The sequence below is a fragment of the Lemur catta genome, chromosome 13 (assembly GCF_020740605.2).
Source record: "Lemur catta isolate mLemCat1 chromosome 13, mLemCat1.pri, whole genome shotgun sequence".
Taxonomy (NCBI): Eukaryota; Metazoa; Chordata; class Mammalia; order Primates; family Lemuridae; genus Lemur; species Lemur catta.
Genome location: NC_059140.1, coordinates 22,688,759 through 22,706,399, shown reverse-complemented (window position 1 = coordinate 22,706,399; position 17,641 = coordinate 22,688,759). Strand labels below are relative to the sequence as shown.

The window sequence follows — 17,641 nt, the reverse complement described above, 5'->3', positions numbered from 1 at the left end:
GATGATGAGCTGAAGTTCAGATATGTTTTGGGGGAGTTGTCCAAGGTACAGGCGGCCATGGGAAAGGGAAGAATGGAGCCGCCCGTTACTGAGCAGGTTTCAAGTGGTGACATCTGAATGGTTTGGGTTTCAGTCTCAGCTCTAGCCTGCCATGTGGCCTTGGTGCTCTAGTTTCCTCATCAGCAAAATGGGGACAATAATATGACAATCGTATCCTCTCTTAAGGTAATGAGGATTGGCGGATAAAATGCGTGTGCAGTGCTTGGAAAGTGGCATGCAGTAAATGATCAGTAATGTTCATATTTAGCTCATTAAGGGTTTAATTGAGTAGACTTTCGGGGGTTGTCTTTTAAGCAGTTTTTCTGGGTTTAATATAAATTTTCCATTGGCAGTAGTCTACAGGGAGCAGTCTACTTGTGTAGTCCTCCTTGAGTTAAAAAGAATGGGCCTTGCCACCGGGTTACTTCTAATCTCCATGCTTTTCATTTTCTTGTTCTTCACCCAAATAGTCAGTGAACAAATATTTTTAGCTTTGCAGAGAATAACAAGTTACGATGGGTTGTAAAGTCACCAAAATAGACCATTTTAAGGGCTAATTTAAAATCAGTGCTTCCCCTTTTAAAATTGCATGCCACCTTGTAGTCATTAGCAGGAGCCACTGCGCTTGCCTCTTGAAATACGGAATTATTTCTGTATCTGTTAAATGGGCTTGTTAGCTAATTAGCTCTCTTCTCCAATATGTCTCATTTAAATCGCAGGGTCTTCAAGAGCATATACTCTACATTGTGTACCTGTCTTCAGTTACTCATGTGCTCTCGCATATGTAGTGAAGCATTTAGGGTAATTTTTATTTCGTTGAGAATTTAAAAACTGCACAGATATTTCAATAGGGTTTTAGAATTTTGTTAGAAATAGTACAAAACATGTGCTGTTCAATTAAATGGATATTTGAGAACCTTCTATGTGTCAGGCTCTGTGCCAGGTGCTGTGTATGTTAACAGATGAGGTCCTCATCATCATGGTGCTTACAGCCTGGCTGAGTTTATAACTGACCTATTATTGGGTTATTTGTCCTAGTTAAAGGATTATATGGCCTGCCAGCATATAATAAAGCAGTTAAGCTTTCCAACACTTTTTCAGGATCCACATGATTCAGTTCTGTCTTCTTTATGGCTAGGATACCGAGTTAGGGTTACGTTCCTGATGATGCTGTTAATTTACCAGGTGCCTTTTATGGACTTAGGTTTCTTTATAAACTGCAGGTGATACTGTCTGCTCATCCCGTTTTGTGAAAAGGAGGACACTGTATACTATAGACTATTTTGTGAATTATTGAGATCTTCAGATATACCTGCTGACATTTCTAACACCTGGCATTTACTACTCTGTACTATCACTGAATAGTCAGTGAAATGCACAGCAAAGGCCTTTTGAAGGAGAATGATTTGCTGAGTTTGACTGGAGTAGAGAGTTTTTAAAAAAATATTAGTCAGATATGGGTTTAGAGTTTACCTTTTTGGCAGTATGGCTACTGATGACTAGATAAAATCATTTCTATGAATTTGTGATATAGTAGAAGCAGAAAACTGAATAGATGAAAGAATGTTATCCCTTTATTAAATGCTATGAGTATTTACTTTCTTGTTTGAAGGATCCTGAGAGTTGACCCCATTCACACAGAGAATACTCTCATCTGCTATGAGGCAGCATGTTGGCTCACACATCCCATAAAGAGTCCAAGCTCCAAGGTAGTCACAGAACTAGGCTGCCATAAAGAGGCTCTGAGATTAAGGAAGCTTTGTTTCTGGTTTTCCTTTAGTGGCCTTCACAAAGGTTTCTCTTTAGAGATCCAACTCAGATGACTGCCCAAGTGCCACCTTGCATAAAATTTAGTGTTTTGCCCTTTCTTCTCCTTTACTTGGGAAAGTTTATAGATAGAGTGAAGGAAAGGCACTAGATTCTGACTTTCATCTATGTGGTCTCACCTATCTCTATAAGGTGTTACAAAAACTGGTAAATGATGTCGAATCAACCATTATGATTAATTTTCTTACGGAGTGAAAGGAAATGAGTAAGATAAGAATTTAAAAGAAAATAAATCCAGGGCATAAAGTCCAGGAAAAATTCAAAATATGACTCATGATATATCATTTTATTTTAGTGTCTCCCATTACCAAAATTAGTATCATTGCCAACAGAAATTCTGTATCAGGGTAATTTTGGGGGTAAAACAAATTTGAGCTGGCAGACAGGTTGACTACTTGCAAAGGTAAGCTACTCATACTGAGGTACTCATTTGAGCAAGTATATAATGTTGTAAAGAATCCTGAGGACTCATAAGTTTATAATTTTGCATTTTACTCCCTATCTTATGTAGGCAAGTAACAGCTATATCACTCACAGCTCATCATCCCCCCACGTCTCCCAAAAAGCTTTCTGAGAACCCAGACTACTGAAATACAGATACAAGGTGCTACCAACTTGAAGGGAAAAAGAGAAAATGAATCCCCTAGAGATCTAAAGAAAATCAAGCATATACATGTGTTTTTTATTCCCAAGAAGAATTTAGCAAGTAGACCCTCCTCCCAGTGGGGTACCTCCATATATAGTCCTTGTCATGTTCATAAGCAATGGCCCTAAAAGACTATGCTGGCTGTTTGGGAGAAAGCTCAACACTTTCATTGCTTCAGTTATCATCATTTATAACATTGCTAATCTATCAGATCTAGCTATTGCTAATTATATTCTCCCTGTAATTCCTGCTGATAGTTGACAGCATTGAGTAACAACATACTCATAATTTTGTAGCATCCTGGTCTTTATTCCAAAAGAGTTCTCTGAAACAGTTTTATGACTCAGAACAAAACAAAAAATTGGTGTTACCAAGGGGATAAAATCGAAGAGTGAAAGAAACATCGATTTAAGAAATATGTTACCAAAAAAATATGTTACAATATTAACACTTTTACACTGGCAATATACAATCTAATCAGTCTTTTTTCTTTTGCCAAACTATTGGCAGGAAATATTAATGATTAAGTTTTTTATTAAAATAAAATTTTTCTTTTTACATTGAGAGTTAAGATAGCCTCCCTATGATATATTATTTCACTTACAAATAGAACTTTGCTTTATGTTGTTCTCTTGAGCTTACTTCCAAGTTGGAGGTGGGAAAGTGCCCAATGAAAGGAATTTAAAAGAATCTTAATTCAAGTTGAACAATCATTTTGCTTTATAAAAGTCCTGCAAAATTTGTCATACAGTTTACTTTGCTATAAATCCAAGATAGAATCCTTTTTACTTTCCATTTAAAGACTTGGAATGTATCATCATCTGCGTTTCTGTCATTTCACGTGAGTTTTCTTCGGGGGCTGACTTCACAGCACTGGAAATTGATACACTGACTTGACGTTTCAGCATCTTCATAACCTTTCTCTTATACCCTTTACATGCAAAGAAATATATAAAAGGGTCCATGCAGCAATTGAAGTTCATCAGGCATACTGTAAAGTGCAGAGAAATCTGGAATGAATGTCTTTGGCTACATACCACATCAGGAAAATGAAGCTTTTTAATCATATGTTGAATAATTGCAACATGGTAAGGTGTGAAACAGAGAACAAACACAACAATGATAAAAATAATTGTGTTGAGAGCCTTTTTGTTTACACCAGATTTCTCAGCTAGTGGGTTTTGTTTGGCAGTTTTAAAGAGTTTGCAGCAGATTTGAGAGTAGCAGATGAGAATGATTAAGAGTGGAATCACATATCCTATGAAACATGCACCAAGCAGAATCCAAGGAAGAGATTTTGTTCCTTCAAAGTTTGGATATTCCATGCATGTAATCCGTTCAGGCTCCTGTTTTGACATAGGGTTGATGAGGAGTGGGAGTGTCTGAGCAAATACTAGAATCCAGACAAATATACACACGCCTTTTGCATGTTCAATCCTTTTCATCTTGTTGTATCGTAGAGGGTGCACCACAGCAAAGAAGCGATCAATGCTCAGGCAGGTCATAAAGTTCACACCTGCATATGTGTTGATGTAAAACACCAGAGCTGTTATCCTGCACAAAGCATCACCGATTTTCCAGTCAAAACCCATGGCATAGTAGGCTATCCGCGTAGGCAATGCAGTGGTAAAAAGTATATCGGAAATCACCAAATTTGTTGAATAGAGGGTGGTAGAGTTGATTTTTTTCCTGTTTTGAATAATGACAACCAAGGCCAACAAGTTTCCCACAAGCCCAATGATGAAGACAAGGCTGTAATGCAGAGGCATTAATATCCTTGCTGTGTTGTGGTGTGCGTAGAGATCACAGTCATCGCCCTGAGGGGTTGCAGAAGGTGTAGTAAAATTGTCAGCCATTTTTATATCCATTGATCGTAGTCAAGCTCTCTAGGAAAAAACCAAAGAGTACATTTAATTAAAAGTATATTCATCCAGTTTCACTACCCATCAGTTAAAAAAAAAAAAGAAAGAAAAAGCACATGTAACTCAAAGCAATATAAAGTGTCCCTCATATACATAATATTTAGTTATAAGATTTATATAATTTTTCAAAATCTATATAATATGGTTGCATATATGATAACAGGAAGAACAGAGAATAAAATGTATGATTTTACTGTCATGATTTGGTGGCTTTGACAAAGCCCCAGCAAAGGAAATCAAACCATCTAAATAGGGCAATTGCATTTTTTGTGAAAAAGGAATGTAACAACTTTTTAGGCAGAAATCCCCTTCCTTTTCTGAATCATTGTCTGGTTAAGAATAAAATTATGTAGAGCACCCCACATTTCAGATGGGCACTAAACTTTGCTTTTAAATTGAATTTCAGTTGGACTTTTTTTTTTGGCCAAGTGTATATCACTGCCAGGAAATGAAATCAGTCATACATTTATGTAGTGAAATATGAACTTACCACACTGATCTGATTTGTGTTAACCTAAATGTATGAGAAATAAGCTTAGGCCGTGTTAGGAACTGAAAGTTAGGTTTTCTTTTAAAAAAGAGAAGACGACGACCACAACAACCATGACAACCATCGCTAAAATGACAAAAGAATAAAAAAGAAAATGAGAGAGAAAAAGACTTAAGCTACTTCAAGGCAAACTTTTAAATTTCTGAACTCTGTCAGTATTCCATGGATGCTTGCAGTTTACATTCCTACGTTTGCACATAGTAGCAAGCATCACACATGGTATTTTGTGCCCTGATTTAGTCACTTAACATCTTCATATCAGTGTAATCTTTATATTTGTCGTGTGCAGATTTTATGTAGACATTTGATAGGTGTTCTGCAGTATTCCAGTGTGTTCAAACATAATTTGCCTAGCTGCTGCCTTCATGAACACTTGGCTCCTTTCCAGTTCTTTTCTTGTTATGGATAATGTTAAGACAGAAATTTCAAGTCCTAAAATGAAAAATGGAAAACTACTGCAGTGAAGCTCCATATGTGAGGGTGAACTTTGTTGAAAGCAGGAAGAACAATAAATCCTGTATGGTTATTTTTATAAGAAAAATAATTTCTCTTATAGAACTGTCTGTGCATAAATCTCATCTGGAAGTCACCAGAATTAAAGGAGACTTTCAACAGATGTGATGCTGCTGCTATATATTAAAGGAAAAAGACTATCTTTACCATGATGAAAAGCACTGTCTACAAATCTGCTTCTCTATCTACTGTATTAAATGAATTGGGTCTCTGTAACTTTATTCTAATAACCTTAAATCAGTGATGATCACAGGCACTGAGGTTATCAGGGGATTGTGCTTCTGTTAGAGGTGTGCATTACATGCAGTGTTGAGATGTTAGTCGTTACAGTTTGGAAACATAACCTAAAGCAAAAGACAGCAGAGATGGAAACAGAGCATTTTATTACCCAAGGGAAGACCAGAAAGGAGACCATGGGAAAAAACAAAGAATTAGGATGGTAAGTAGGAAAAACAAAATAAGAGGGTATGACTGTGTCACAACAAACGTAAATGGGTTGAACTTGCATATTAAAAGAGACTGTCAGTTTAGATTTTTTTTTTTTTTTAAGAGATGGGGTCTCGCTCTGTTGCTCAGGCTAGAGTGCAGTGCCCCAACTATAGCTCACTGCAGCCCGGAACTCTGGAGCTCAAGTGCTCCTCCCACCTCAGCCTTCGAAGTAGCTGGGACTGCAGTAGCTAGGACTACAGGCATGCGCCACCACACCCAGCTAATTTTTTAAAAAGATTTTTTGTAGAGACAAGGTCTCGCTCTATTGACCAGGCTGGTCCCAGACGGTTTAAATTTTTTAAAAATCCTTCTGTATGCTGCTTAGATATAACTCAAAGTGATTCAGAAAGGTTGAAAAGAAATGGGAAAACACAAACCACACAAATCCCAACCAATAAAAAGATAGAGTAGCAATGTTGACATCAGAAAAAATAGAATTCAAGGCGAATTCCATATTAATAGGAATAAAGTTGGTCACTATAAAAGTTAAAAAAAATAACAGTACACAAAGAACACAAAAATGATCACAAAATATGCATGTAACAGCAAAACTTGACAAAATTTGAAAGAGAAACCGGCAAATCCACAACCATGGAGATCATATACATTTCTATTGGAATATACCAGATAAAGAGATTAAAGACTTAGAAGATTTACACATCATGATTTACAAGCTAACAGAACTTGTACTGAAGGCACATGAGCATGTCTGCAAATTTGACCACATGGTAGGTCATTAGAGAAGTCCTAGAACTTTCAGAAAATCATTATTTAGCAGACCACATTGCCTGACAACAGTGCAGTGAAATTAGAAATCAGTGATGAAAAGATAAAGGATAAATTTGGAAACTAAAAAATATGTTTCTAAGGAACTCATGGGTTAAAGAAGAAATTACAGTGAAAATTTCAAAATGGTTAGAACTAAACAACAAAAATATAATACTATCCACCAAAACTGTAGGACACAGCTAAGGCATTAGTCTGAGGTAGATGCAAAGCCTTGCATGCATTTATTAAAAAAAGAAAAGATTGAAAATAAGGAAGTTAAATATAGAGCTCAAGAAGCTAGAAAAGAACAAGTTGTCCAAAGAAAATGAACATAATAAAGATAATTGCAGGAATTAATGAAATAGAAAACAAAAGACAATAAATATAGACCTCATATTTTGTGCAGGGAAAAAAATGGAGTGGTTCTTAAATAGGAAATGATGAAGATTGCATTGTGGAATAAAAGAAAACATTTTTCCATTTGCTTGGGAAGGGCTTCATGTGAGAAGCAACTTTTTAGGAAGTGAGACTAGACATGAGGGAGAGGTGAAAATTCCAGGCAAGGGTTGCAGCTTAGGAACTGGCATCAAGAACTTCTTTTATTAATATTTTTCTAATCTCTGTGAGCAAGTTTCTTTTTTTCTGAAAAATATCAACATACATTTTGAGGAGTATTTCAAAGCAGTTTCATGGGAATTGCCTTTACAATACATGGCAGTTAAAAAAAAACTTCACTGTGGAGTCTGAGAATCTTCTATATGAATAATTATTACTGTAGAGATTAGGAAAGTGACACTAATGTAAGACTCAGAGAATAAGGTGCCATCGCTTGCCAGTTTGTAAATGCACATCTGACTGCTTCACTGAATGAGATACGGCATCCAGTAGAGCCAGAAATGGCCAGGGTTTCAGAACAGTTTAAGAGTGTTTAACACAGTGTTAACTATATAATTATAGTGTTGATTGCAAACAGTTCCCATATCTCATTAGGGATTGGTTAAGTATTTTATGATTTATCCATACAGTGGAATTTAAGGCAGCCACCAAAGATGGAAACATAGATGTTTATTCCTTGACAGGGAATTATGTTAAGTAGGGAAAGCAGATTATACAAATTGCCACTTTTTGCGGGGGGCGGGGGGGGGGGGGGGAAGCAAATACACACACACACATGCACACACACACACACACACACACAGAAAGATGCCTGCATAGATACATATGCCAAAACATAATGTTGTACAAGTGATTTTGGGGCTTTATTCATATGTCCTAATTTTTTGTTTGTTTTGGAGACAGGGTGCCACTCTGTTAGAGCAGGCTAGAGTGTAGTGGTATCATCATAGTTCACTGCAACCCCAAACTCCTGGACTCAATCCTCCTGCCTCAGCCTCCCCAGTAGCTGGAACTACAGGTACACGCCACTGCACCCAGCTAATTTTTCTATTTTTAGTAGAGATGGTGTCTCACTCTTGCTTAGGGCGGTCTTGAATGCCTGAGTTCAAGCGATCCTCCTGCCTCGGCCTCCCAGGGTACTAGGATTACAGGCATGAGCCACCATGCATGGCCTATCCTAAATATTTAATGCTAAACATAAATTGACTGAAATGAATAAATATGTAAAAAAATTTTTAAATCTGTGGAAAGGAATTTTAATTCAGCTCTTCTTGCAAAAACCTTGTCATCTAACATACTTTTCAAAGCTTGCTGTTCAATGTTCTTAATTCAGATTTATGAATTAACTTACTGGGTACCTACCTTTAAATCAGGCATATAGAAACCCTACAGCAGCCCGAGTCTTGCTATCTCCTACTTGCTTTCCAGGTGAGGAAACGGAGGGTCCGAGAAGTTAAAGTTTACGCTGGATCCTTCTTTGTGATGACCTGGCTTCAGGTCTACTCCTCTCCTTTGCAGAGGCAGCTGTTTCATGCTGCCCTTGAAGCACTGAGGGTTTGTGGTTTCAAAGTGGTCTAGGCCTCAAGGGCCATTGTTACCTATAAATATAGACAGCACAGGCACACCATGGCCCAGCTGCTCCAGAGCAGAGGGACAACTCTTCCTAAGAGCAGGGGGAGCCCACTTCCAGGAGAGGTGCCTTCCCAAATGGGAAGCCACCTGTGGCCACACACTGTAGTACCCTGAGGGGAGCCCTGTTGAGGGGCCCTCTTACTGACCACCATTGTGCTGGAGTGGGCCAAAAAAGGGCACTTGCAGAATGTGGACATGTAACTGGGGTGACTCGGAGATGATCTTAGGTAAAGGAAACTCAAGGTTGTTTCGAAATATGCTCATTTTGGATATTTAGTAACCTCTCAAAGATAACTCTAGTATGTCACTTTAGCTCTTGCTTATATCTGTCCACTGTTATTAATGCTGTAATGTTCTAATGCTGTAATTGTAGCCAATTTTATGATCTCCACATTGAGGGGAAAGTCCTTTCATGTACTTGAGTGTTGTTATTCCATTCTTATATCAGCCAATCCCAATTTATGATAATTTTCCTCAGAGATATTACTTCATACCCTCCTTCAATCATCTTATGAATTCCTTTGCTGAAACTTGAATTAACTGCATTCTTTTATTCAGCAAAAATTGTTCTTAATGCCTCCACGTGCTAGATCCTGAGACTACAGAAATTATACGTTTTTATATTAGAGGGTCTAGACGTGAAGGGTAAATGTATAATGTTGGAAATGTGCAATTATCTGAGTGAAGTGTTATCTCACAGTTCTTTGCTGTGTTCTTTCTCATACATATCAGTATTCATCTAGCTCTTTGCATTATAGTACACCTGTATCAGCCTTTGGATTATAAATTCCTCTTTTAATCATTTTTTAGGTATAACTTTAAATTCTTGAGGATATTTTAAGTATTTTATATTTTAATTATTATTAAGCAGCAGCTTCTGTCGTGTTATTTAAGACACACGCACACACAGAGGTAAATTTGAAAATACTGTCACTTCTCATTGTGTTGCCTAGGGAAAAGCCTAAAGAAATCTGTGTTCTAAATCTTTTTTCTTAGAACACTAATATCAGAATTAACTTTTTCTTTTTCCTTTTTTCAAAGATAGAGTCTCACTCTGTTGCATGGGCTAGAGTGCAGTGGCATCATCATAGCTCACTGCAACCTCAAACTCTGGGTTCAAGCAATTCTCCTGCCTCAGTCTCCCAAGTAGCTGGGACTACAGGCGTGCACCGCCATGCTGGCTAAAGAATTATAACTTTCTAATGAAATGGGATTAGTGGTCCCTAAGCTATCCTTCATGCTCTCCACACTGAGGGGCAGGAGTCAGGACGGTAGCCTTTGCCCTGAAAGCACAGGTAGTGACTGGGGCTGCATGAAGTGTGGATCCTTATTCATGTTGAACCTGAGGAACAGGCTCTGTCTGCCTTCAAAACACTGTTTTTCCTGAAAATTAACCACATGGCAGCCACCCTGGAAGCCATCTATGCCATTCTCTTGTTTTTACTGGTAAACAAAGGAGACAATACCTGTTTTGTGTCTAATGCATTTTGATCCTTTTAATGTTACTGTTATCCTAACATGTAAAACATTAAGTTTCTTCCTCAGCAAAATATCTTCCAAAGTATTTTTACTTATGTTTTTGGAAGTGGGTCTGTGTGTGTTTTTCTCTAGAATTTATTTCATTGCTAATAGAGTTGCTAACATTTCTTGAGATATTATCATCTCATTTTTGCATAACCGGACATGTTGACATGAACTGACAGGTTCTTTCTAGCCACAAAAGGAAAAAAATAAAAGGCCTCTAAAAAACTCATTTATTGGTATTTAAGAAAATTATCTAAGCTCTAATGTAATTTGTACTCTGGAAATATTTACCTTGGATACCAACTTGGAGGCATTTGTGGTTTTTTTTCCACATTTGTGTTTTTTACATATGCCTTCTGTGATCCTAATTTATTTTAGTTGAATAATTAGTGTTTTCTTAGCTTTTATTCATGACAGAAACAGCACAGAACCTTCACCTATTCAAGGACTTAGTTGGTGCTAGATTAACAGCATTTGGTTTTTGCTTTATGATTCCTGAAATGTCACCTTTACCCCCAAATACTTATTTATTTTTACAGTCATCAACACCTCAAATGAAAAGTGGCTAAACTTCTAGGAATTCTGTTTAAATTCAGGCTTGTGCAATGACTTGAATGGGTCAAGTCATGCTGAAATGATACCATTTGGAGGTGGCTTCTCTGTAGGGTCCAATCTGCACTTGACCCAGCTTACGCGGAGAGGTGATCTGACTCAAAGTGCCCACAGTGAGTGCACCAGAGGGGAAATTCCAGGAGCACACTTTCAGAAACAACCAGGGTAGCCTCCAAGATGTTAATTATATTTGTATATTGTTAAATGATAACTGTTGTGTGATCCAGCTCTTTCTCTGATTTCTGTTGCTACACTGTCCTTTGTTTATTTTCTTGAGGAAAGGTTAAGATCAAGGAGAAATTTCTGGAATAGGAAGAAATAAAATCACTAGGAAAGGAGGGGGAAGATGAAGACTCCGGGCTAATTGGAGTCACAAGCATATGGTTCTACTGAGGAAATAAGACAAGCACAGATGTATCAGGACTGTATGCTGAGGCTGTTTCAGTTCCCTTGAGAACAAACATGCTCCATGGAAGAAAGAAATCATTCTTTACTTCTTCCGCTTACCTAGTTTTATAAGTATTTCTTAATTATTTGAAAAAGCCTCCTGTTCTTGTTCAAACAGGGATGTCTGAGTTCAGTTCAGTGTCACACATGCTGGATCCTAGCACTCAACCAATGATTTTCTCCCCTCCTTTTAGCTAAACAACCATCACCTGAGCTCTTTGCCGGTAAAATGGACAGGTGGGAAACATTAATTCCTGGTTATGGAGCTGTGACCAGCACAGTCATGGCCTCCTGTTACTTCACTGCCCCTTCCAGCACGCTGCTAACTGACTGCCTGAATAGTCAGTACATGCCCCATAACCTCGTTAAGAGCTTCTTTTCACACCTTAAGGTGATTTTTCCCCAGCCAGCTTTGAGTCCTAAATTGATAGCTATGTCTATTTCCATGGTTCATTTTTTAGAAGGATTGAGGCAATGATCCTTATATCCTTCCCCAAAATCACACATAGCAGAGTGATGGTATCAGAGGAGAGTTGACTGTGGGCAGTCTATCTGAGGGAACCTCCCCTGCCTCCTGGGGAGCTCGCTTTCTCTGGCCCATGGGAGTGTGGCAAAGTTGAGGGGCTCAGTGGGCAGCCTTAGCCCTGTGACCTAACTGGTGCCCCCTTGTCATAGCCCACTTCAGGCCATCTCACAGGATGTCTGCAGAAGGCCATTTACAGAACAAAGCACAGAGAACTTTTTCAAGAGAGAACAAAACAGTGTTTACCAGTCTGCAGTTTCGTCTTTGTGCCTCGTGTGGTGCCCTGAACCCAGTGGGCACTCCGTGAAGACCACCATCATTCAACTTGCAGGCACATCCACTGGAAATGAGGGAGAGTGGAAGGTGCCTGAGCGTGGGGTTCTTTGGCTAAACAGCCACTTGTACATTTGGGGTTTCACATATTTCAGCCATTTTTCTTTCACTGATCATTTATTCCTTGTGTGGCTTTTGGCAGCTTTAATACTGACTAGGAAGGTATGGAAGTCATTGAAGATGAAGATGACATAATGTTTAGGAAGCCGGAAGAAACTAAAGAATCCCACTGTAGTACTCATTTCACTATAATAAAGATACTCTATGTTTCCATGTGGTGTGATCTGTAGGATCCTATTCGTGGGATAACTAACTGCATGCTACTAAAAGGTTTTTCATAATGAAGCTCTGTCTTTATGATATTTCCCTTCTGAGTACAAAATGTTTCTAGAAATAGTAGGTACCTTTTTTCCTTTAAGTTCAAGGGAGTTTGAAATTTTGTTTTTTTCTCTATTTCATGGAAATTAGGCAGGAACATTAAATATCCTTAATTTATGCATAAAGTGAATTCCAAATCCATTTGGTCATTTGCTCAGGGTCTCTCTGAGACAGCCAAGGCTGGGGTCATGGAGGTGTCGGGGACTCCGTGTTCTCCCTCATCTGCTCCCTGCAGTCAGCTAGCAGTGCCTGCGCCTCAGCCTCCTGGCCCACTTCTGCACAGGGCCTCTGCTCTGCCCCACACGTCCATGTCTGTCGCTCTGCGACAGATCCAGGCCCTTCACATGAGGCCATGGAACCCTGGGCAGACCACAAGTGCTGCACCACGACTCACAGTTTTCTTAATGACTGGGCTCCGCTCCCTCTTCAGCCGAGTCCCTGGACGGCTTCGCTCTGATTGTGCCCTGGCTCCAGCCATAGTGAATTACTTGGAATCTTTGCATGTCCCATATTCCCTCACAGCTCTGTGCCAACAACACTCTTCCCTCTGTCTGGTGCCCCTTCCCCTGTCCTATGTCTTCCACTCCTACTTTCCTTCAAGACTGAGTTCACGTGTCCTGAAAGCTTTCCTGATTTCCATCATCCTGCACCCCCTCCCGAAAGGCAGAGTGGGGAGTCCTTGCTAGGGCACTGTGCTCTGTAGTAGTGTCTGTGCTATCTTTTTGCTGCCTCCCGCAAGCCTCTGAAGTACTGTGAGTGGGGACGTGTGATGGTGTTAATTTCTTCTATCTCAAGCTGACCCATGGTTGATATTTAATAAATACCCACTGGTTAAAGAATAGCAAAATCCCAGCTTTCTTGATCCTCAGTGAAAGGTTCTTTATTAGACTACAGTAAGCCCTTAATGAGTAATAATAACCAATATTACTAAGCCTGTGTTCCAGGCACTGCCCTGGGCTCACTACACGTATTCACTCGTTAAATCCTCACAAAACATTCACAAGTCCCTTTACTGATGGTGAAACTGAGGCACAGAGCACTTAAGTGAGCTGCCTAAAGACACAGCTGTTAAGTGTAAGGATTCAAACCCAGGCAGAAATCACACTCAGTACAATACATGTTATCCCTAGTTTGTGTTTCCAACGTGATCTGGTGTTATGGCTAGAACATAAAATGGGAGGATGTCTCAGAACTTTAACGCATACTAACTCATACCTGTCTGAACAAGGGTGAAGAAGTGGGTACCTTGTATAACGCTTAAATCAGGGCTTTTGGTGTGCCTGTCACCAGAATAGTGTTCATTGTACCCATCAATTTAGTTTTACATTACTTTTACAAATACTTTTAGGTATTTGCAGATATTTAACAAAATATTTTTATTTTTCTCTTTGGGCTTCCACAATACCATAAGAATCTGTATTACTGCCACAGTTTTCAGAGGATTTTCACATGCATTATCTCATTTTGTATCGATGCCCAATATTTCACAGACTTCTCAGGAAGCTGATAAACTACCCAGACTGGAGGATACTACATGTCCTCAGCACATGCCACACTCAGGGCCTTTTAACAACTCCAGCAGGCCTTACCCTAGCAGAGAGAGAAGGATCCCTTGTAAACTCCTTTATTAGGTGGTAAGCCCTTGTATAAATGTAAACTTAAAGATGATGACTTTATCTCCTCCATCATTTTATTCCATGGAGTGTTGCAGAATCACCCTACAATAGGTATCTAGTAAATATCTATGGAATAAATGGATGAAAATCATATAGTGACCTGAGTTAATGTTTATTCCATTAAATGACTGGTCATGGTACTAATAAGCTCTAGGAAGCCAGATGAAAGCAACTTATACAAGGAATTATCACCCACAGCCACCCACATAATATATGAGCATGCCAGTGAGAATGATTTGTGGAGCAGTATGTGCTTTGCAGTTTTATGTCCAAAAAGTATGATGAGCCGCCAAAGAGAAAACATGCACTAAAATACTAGCAAACGTTGAGTCCTAATAATAAGCATAGCTAGATGTATGGTCATTCACAGACTCAGTCTTTATGTAAAATGCCCTATAAAATAAAGACCTGCAGATAAGTTCAAGAAAAATAAGTCTCACAGAAATGATAGGGCGAGGAAACTTTGACTGTTGGACTCATCTTTAGTCTTTTAATGGGCAAAGACATCAGAGAAAAATGATGGTTTTTTAGCACTTACTATGAGAGGCAATGCTGTAAGGACTTGGCAGTATTATTACTCCCCATTTTACAGATGAAGCAACTGAAGACATTAGGTAACTTGGAGGAGGACACACAGCTTGTAAATAATGGAGCCTAGGTTTGAGTCTGATCCCAGGGCCCTTGCTCTTACCCATTGCACTGTATATTGTACTTAGAGGGACCCAAAAACCTGCAACTCTCACCAAAAAAAAAAACCCCAAAACTCACACCCTCTCTTAGAGGAAGACTCTTCACAGCTTTCATTTTGCCAAGAGTTTCTGTTACCTCCGTTCCCAACCTGGACATAAACATTGGCAAATGTAATTCATTGTGATTTTTTTTTTTTCTAGGCATGTAGAAGTTCTAGAAAAATATATGTAGATATGTTTAGCCCTGCTGATCATCAAATAAATGTAAACCAAACAATCGTAATTTTTTTCACTTATCTAACTAATAGTTTATATTTAGAATTAAAACATCCATATTGGCTGACAATAAAGCCCAGACTGTTACTATTTGCTGGTAGGAGGGTAAATAGGTAAAATGTCTTTCTAAACCAAAAGTACCATTTTATATCTAAGGCTTTAAAAAATATACCCTTTGCCCTAGGAATTTTACTATCAGGATTCTATCCTAAGAAATAATCTTAAGTGTAGAAAAGACATTGTATACATAGATATGTGATGAAATATTAAAATGTAAGGACTTTTTTATTTTAAATTGTGCTGAATAACTTGTTAAATTTTATATAGAATACATTTGTGCAGGAATACTCCATTTTAAAATAATTCAGTTATTTTTCCTTCATATTAAAGTATCCTGAAGCACTGACAATATTTGCTGATTTGTACTTGATAACTGTTTTTTGTCACTGCAAGTTCACACAGAAGTAAACAAAGTAAGCCCTGTTTTTTGGCAAAGATGTTTCTGGCATGACCCATTGCTTTCACCTAGCTTAATAAAAACTAATTAGAACTGTCAGTCATCAGAGAATCTAAACTATATTATTAACATAAGTTTGTTAGAATTGTTGTTAGCTGATTATTAAGTAGATTCTTTTCCTTTGCCTTTTACCTTAAAACTTAGGCTTTCAAAGAATTTGTTAACTCAGAAGAATTTGTTGAAAAAGCAAAGTATCTCGTACTTACATTTCAGTGACTCGTTCAGGTCTCTGTGTAGTAGCTGTCAGGATTTGCCCAAACTGAAGTAAGTTAACCGTGGCATGTTGTTTTAAGAGAGACTATGCAGACATCCTTTTATGGTGGTGACTTTTTTTTCCTGTCACCCTGTGACTGAGCATATAATGATCAGTTAGCCTCATTATGTGTGTGCACTTTTTTTTAAAATGGGAAGTGAAAAATTTTTAGAGTGATTTTTTTTAAAAAAAACAACTATCCAAAAGCCCCTTGGAATTTATGAATTATAGATATCTATGGAACTTTATAAACTTTTCTATAAAAGTTTAAGTATCAAAAAATTCTTTGAAAGAAACCTTAGCAATAAACCTTAACCAAAAAAAAAGTTTTATAGTTACTGATGGGTTTATATTGATATTCTGTGTAAAAGTATGGGTTTTAAAATGTTTTAAGGAAAAAAATGTCAACTTTGACTGTTCTGACTACCTGGAAACTTGGTATCAGGGAGTGGTTTACCCATACTTTGTCTTATCAGCAGCTCATGAGAAAGAAACAGGTTTCTGTGGTGAGTGGGAGAACAACACAATTTTGGCTGTGGACAGAATTAGTCGTTTCCAGACAAGAGGCCAGCTGAATCAGTGACTGCGTGGACACATGAGTAACAGGGAAAGTGTCGAAGTGAGGCATGTTATAGGTAAAATCCAGCCTATTGTGTACCAGATGAAAGAGACCTACTCTGCCACCTTATAGTGTCAGTCGGCTCCATTGAATCCAACTGTGTAACATGGCTGTCAAAACGCAATGTATCTGTAGGCTAAATTACTAGAAATATAGTGCTCAGACCAAGAGAGGTGATGTTTACATTTATCCAGGACTGATCTGGCCATTCCCAGCCAGTTCTGGGTGCTACATTTTATGAAGGGTGTAGATGACTTTGATTATGCCCGGGGTGGTAGGAGCCTGGGTAGCAGGTCTGAGGAGAAATGGTTGAATAAGGTGGGAATGTTTAGGCTTTGCAGGGATATGATTGTTACTGTCATACATTTGGAAACTGTCTCATAGAAAAGGGTTTAAATTGCTTACGTCAGTCTTCCTGACTCCAGAGAATAGAAGGAGGGCCAGTTAAGAGGAAGTTACCTGAGATAGCTTTCCGATCAAAAGGTGAGAGTCCTTCCTTAAAGTTGGGATCATAAAAAATGGAAAACCATTTCTTATTTAGATGCTTGCATAAACTGAATGATGATTTTGAGGGATGATGTAGAGCTGTGGTCCCCAACCTCCAGGCATGGACCGGCACTGTTTATTTAGGAACCGGGCCACACAGTAGGAGGTGAGCAGCTGGTGAGCTAGCGAAGCTTCATCTCTGTTTACAGCCGCTCTCCATCACTGACATCACCTCCTGAGCTCCGCCTACTGTCAGGTCGGTGGCAGCATTACACTCTGCATTATGGTGAGTTGTATAATTATTTCATTATATATTACAATGTAATAATAATAGAAATAAAGTGCACAATAAATGTAATGCACTTGAATCATCACAAAACCTCCTCTCCACTCACGGCCCCACCCCCACCCCACCCCAGCCCGGTCCATGGAAAAATGGTCTTCCGTGAAACTGGTCCCTGGTGCCAAAAAGGTTGGGGACTGCTGAAAATCACTTGGTGGGAATTTATAATGCTATGACCTCAGA

At 38.6% G+C, this 17,641-nt stretch overlaps 2 protein-coding genes across 2 annotated transcripts in view; one reads left to right on the top strand and one right to left on the bottom strand.

The window, feature by feature from the left end:
• UBAC2 (UBA domain containing 2) overlaps positions 1-17,641 on the top strand; it is a 174,994-nt gene that overhangs the window by 83,535 nt on the left and 73,818 nt on the right. The gene's annotated exons all lie outside the window — the stretch shown is intronic.
• On the bottom strand, positions 2,818-16,115 carry GPR183 (G protein-coupled receptor 183). The gene is made up of 2 exons (XM_045567086.1): positions 15,964-16,115; positions 2,818-4,398 (listed from the first exon to the last, which is right to left on the bottom strand). Exon 2 carries the CDS (start codon positions 4,378-4,380, stop codon positions 3,298-3,300), a length of 1,083 nt encoding a protein of 360 aa, XP_045423042.1. The 5' UTR covers positions 4,381-4,398; positions 15,964-16,115; the 3' UTR covers positions 2,818-3,297.

Bases quoted from the DNA above. Each gene is read 5' to 3' on its own strand.
- GPR183 (XM_045567086.1), bottom strand. From the start codon at position 4,380: ATGGATATAAAAATGGCTGACAATTTTACTACACCTTCTGCAACCCCT.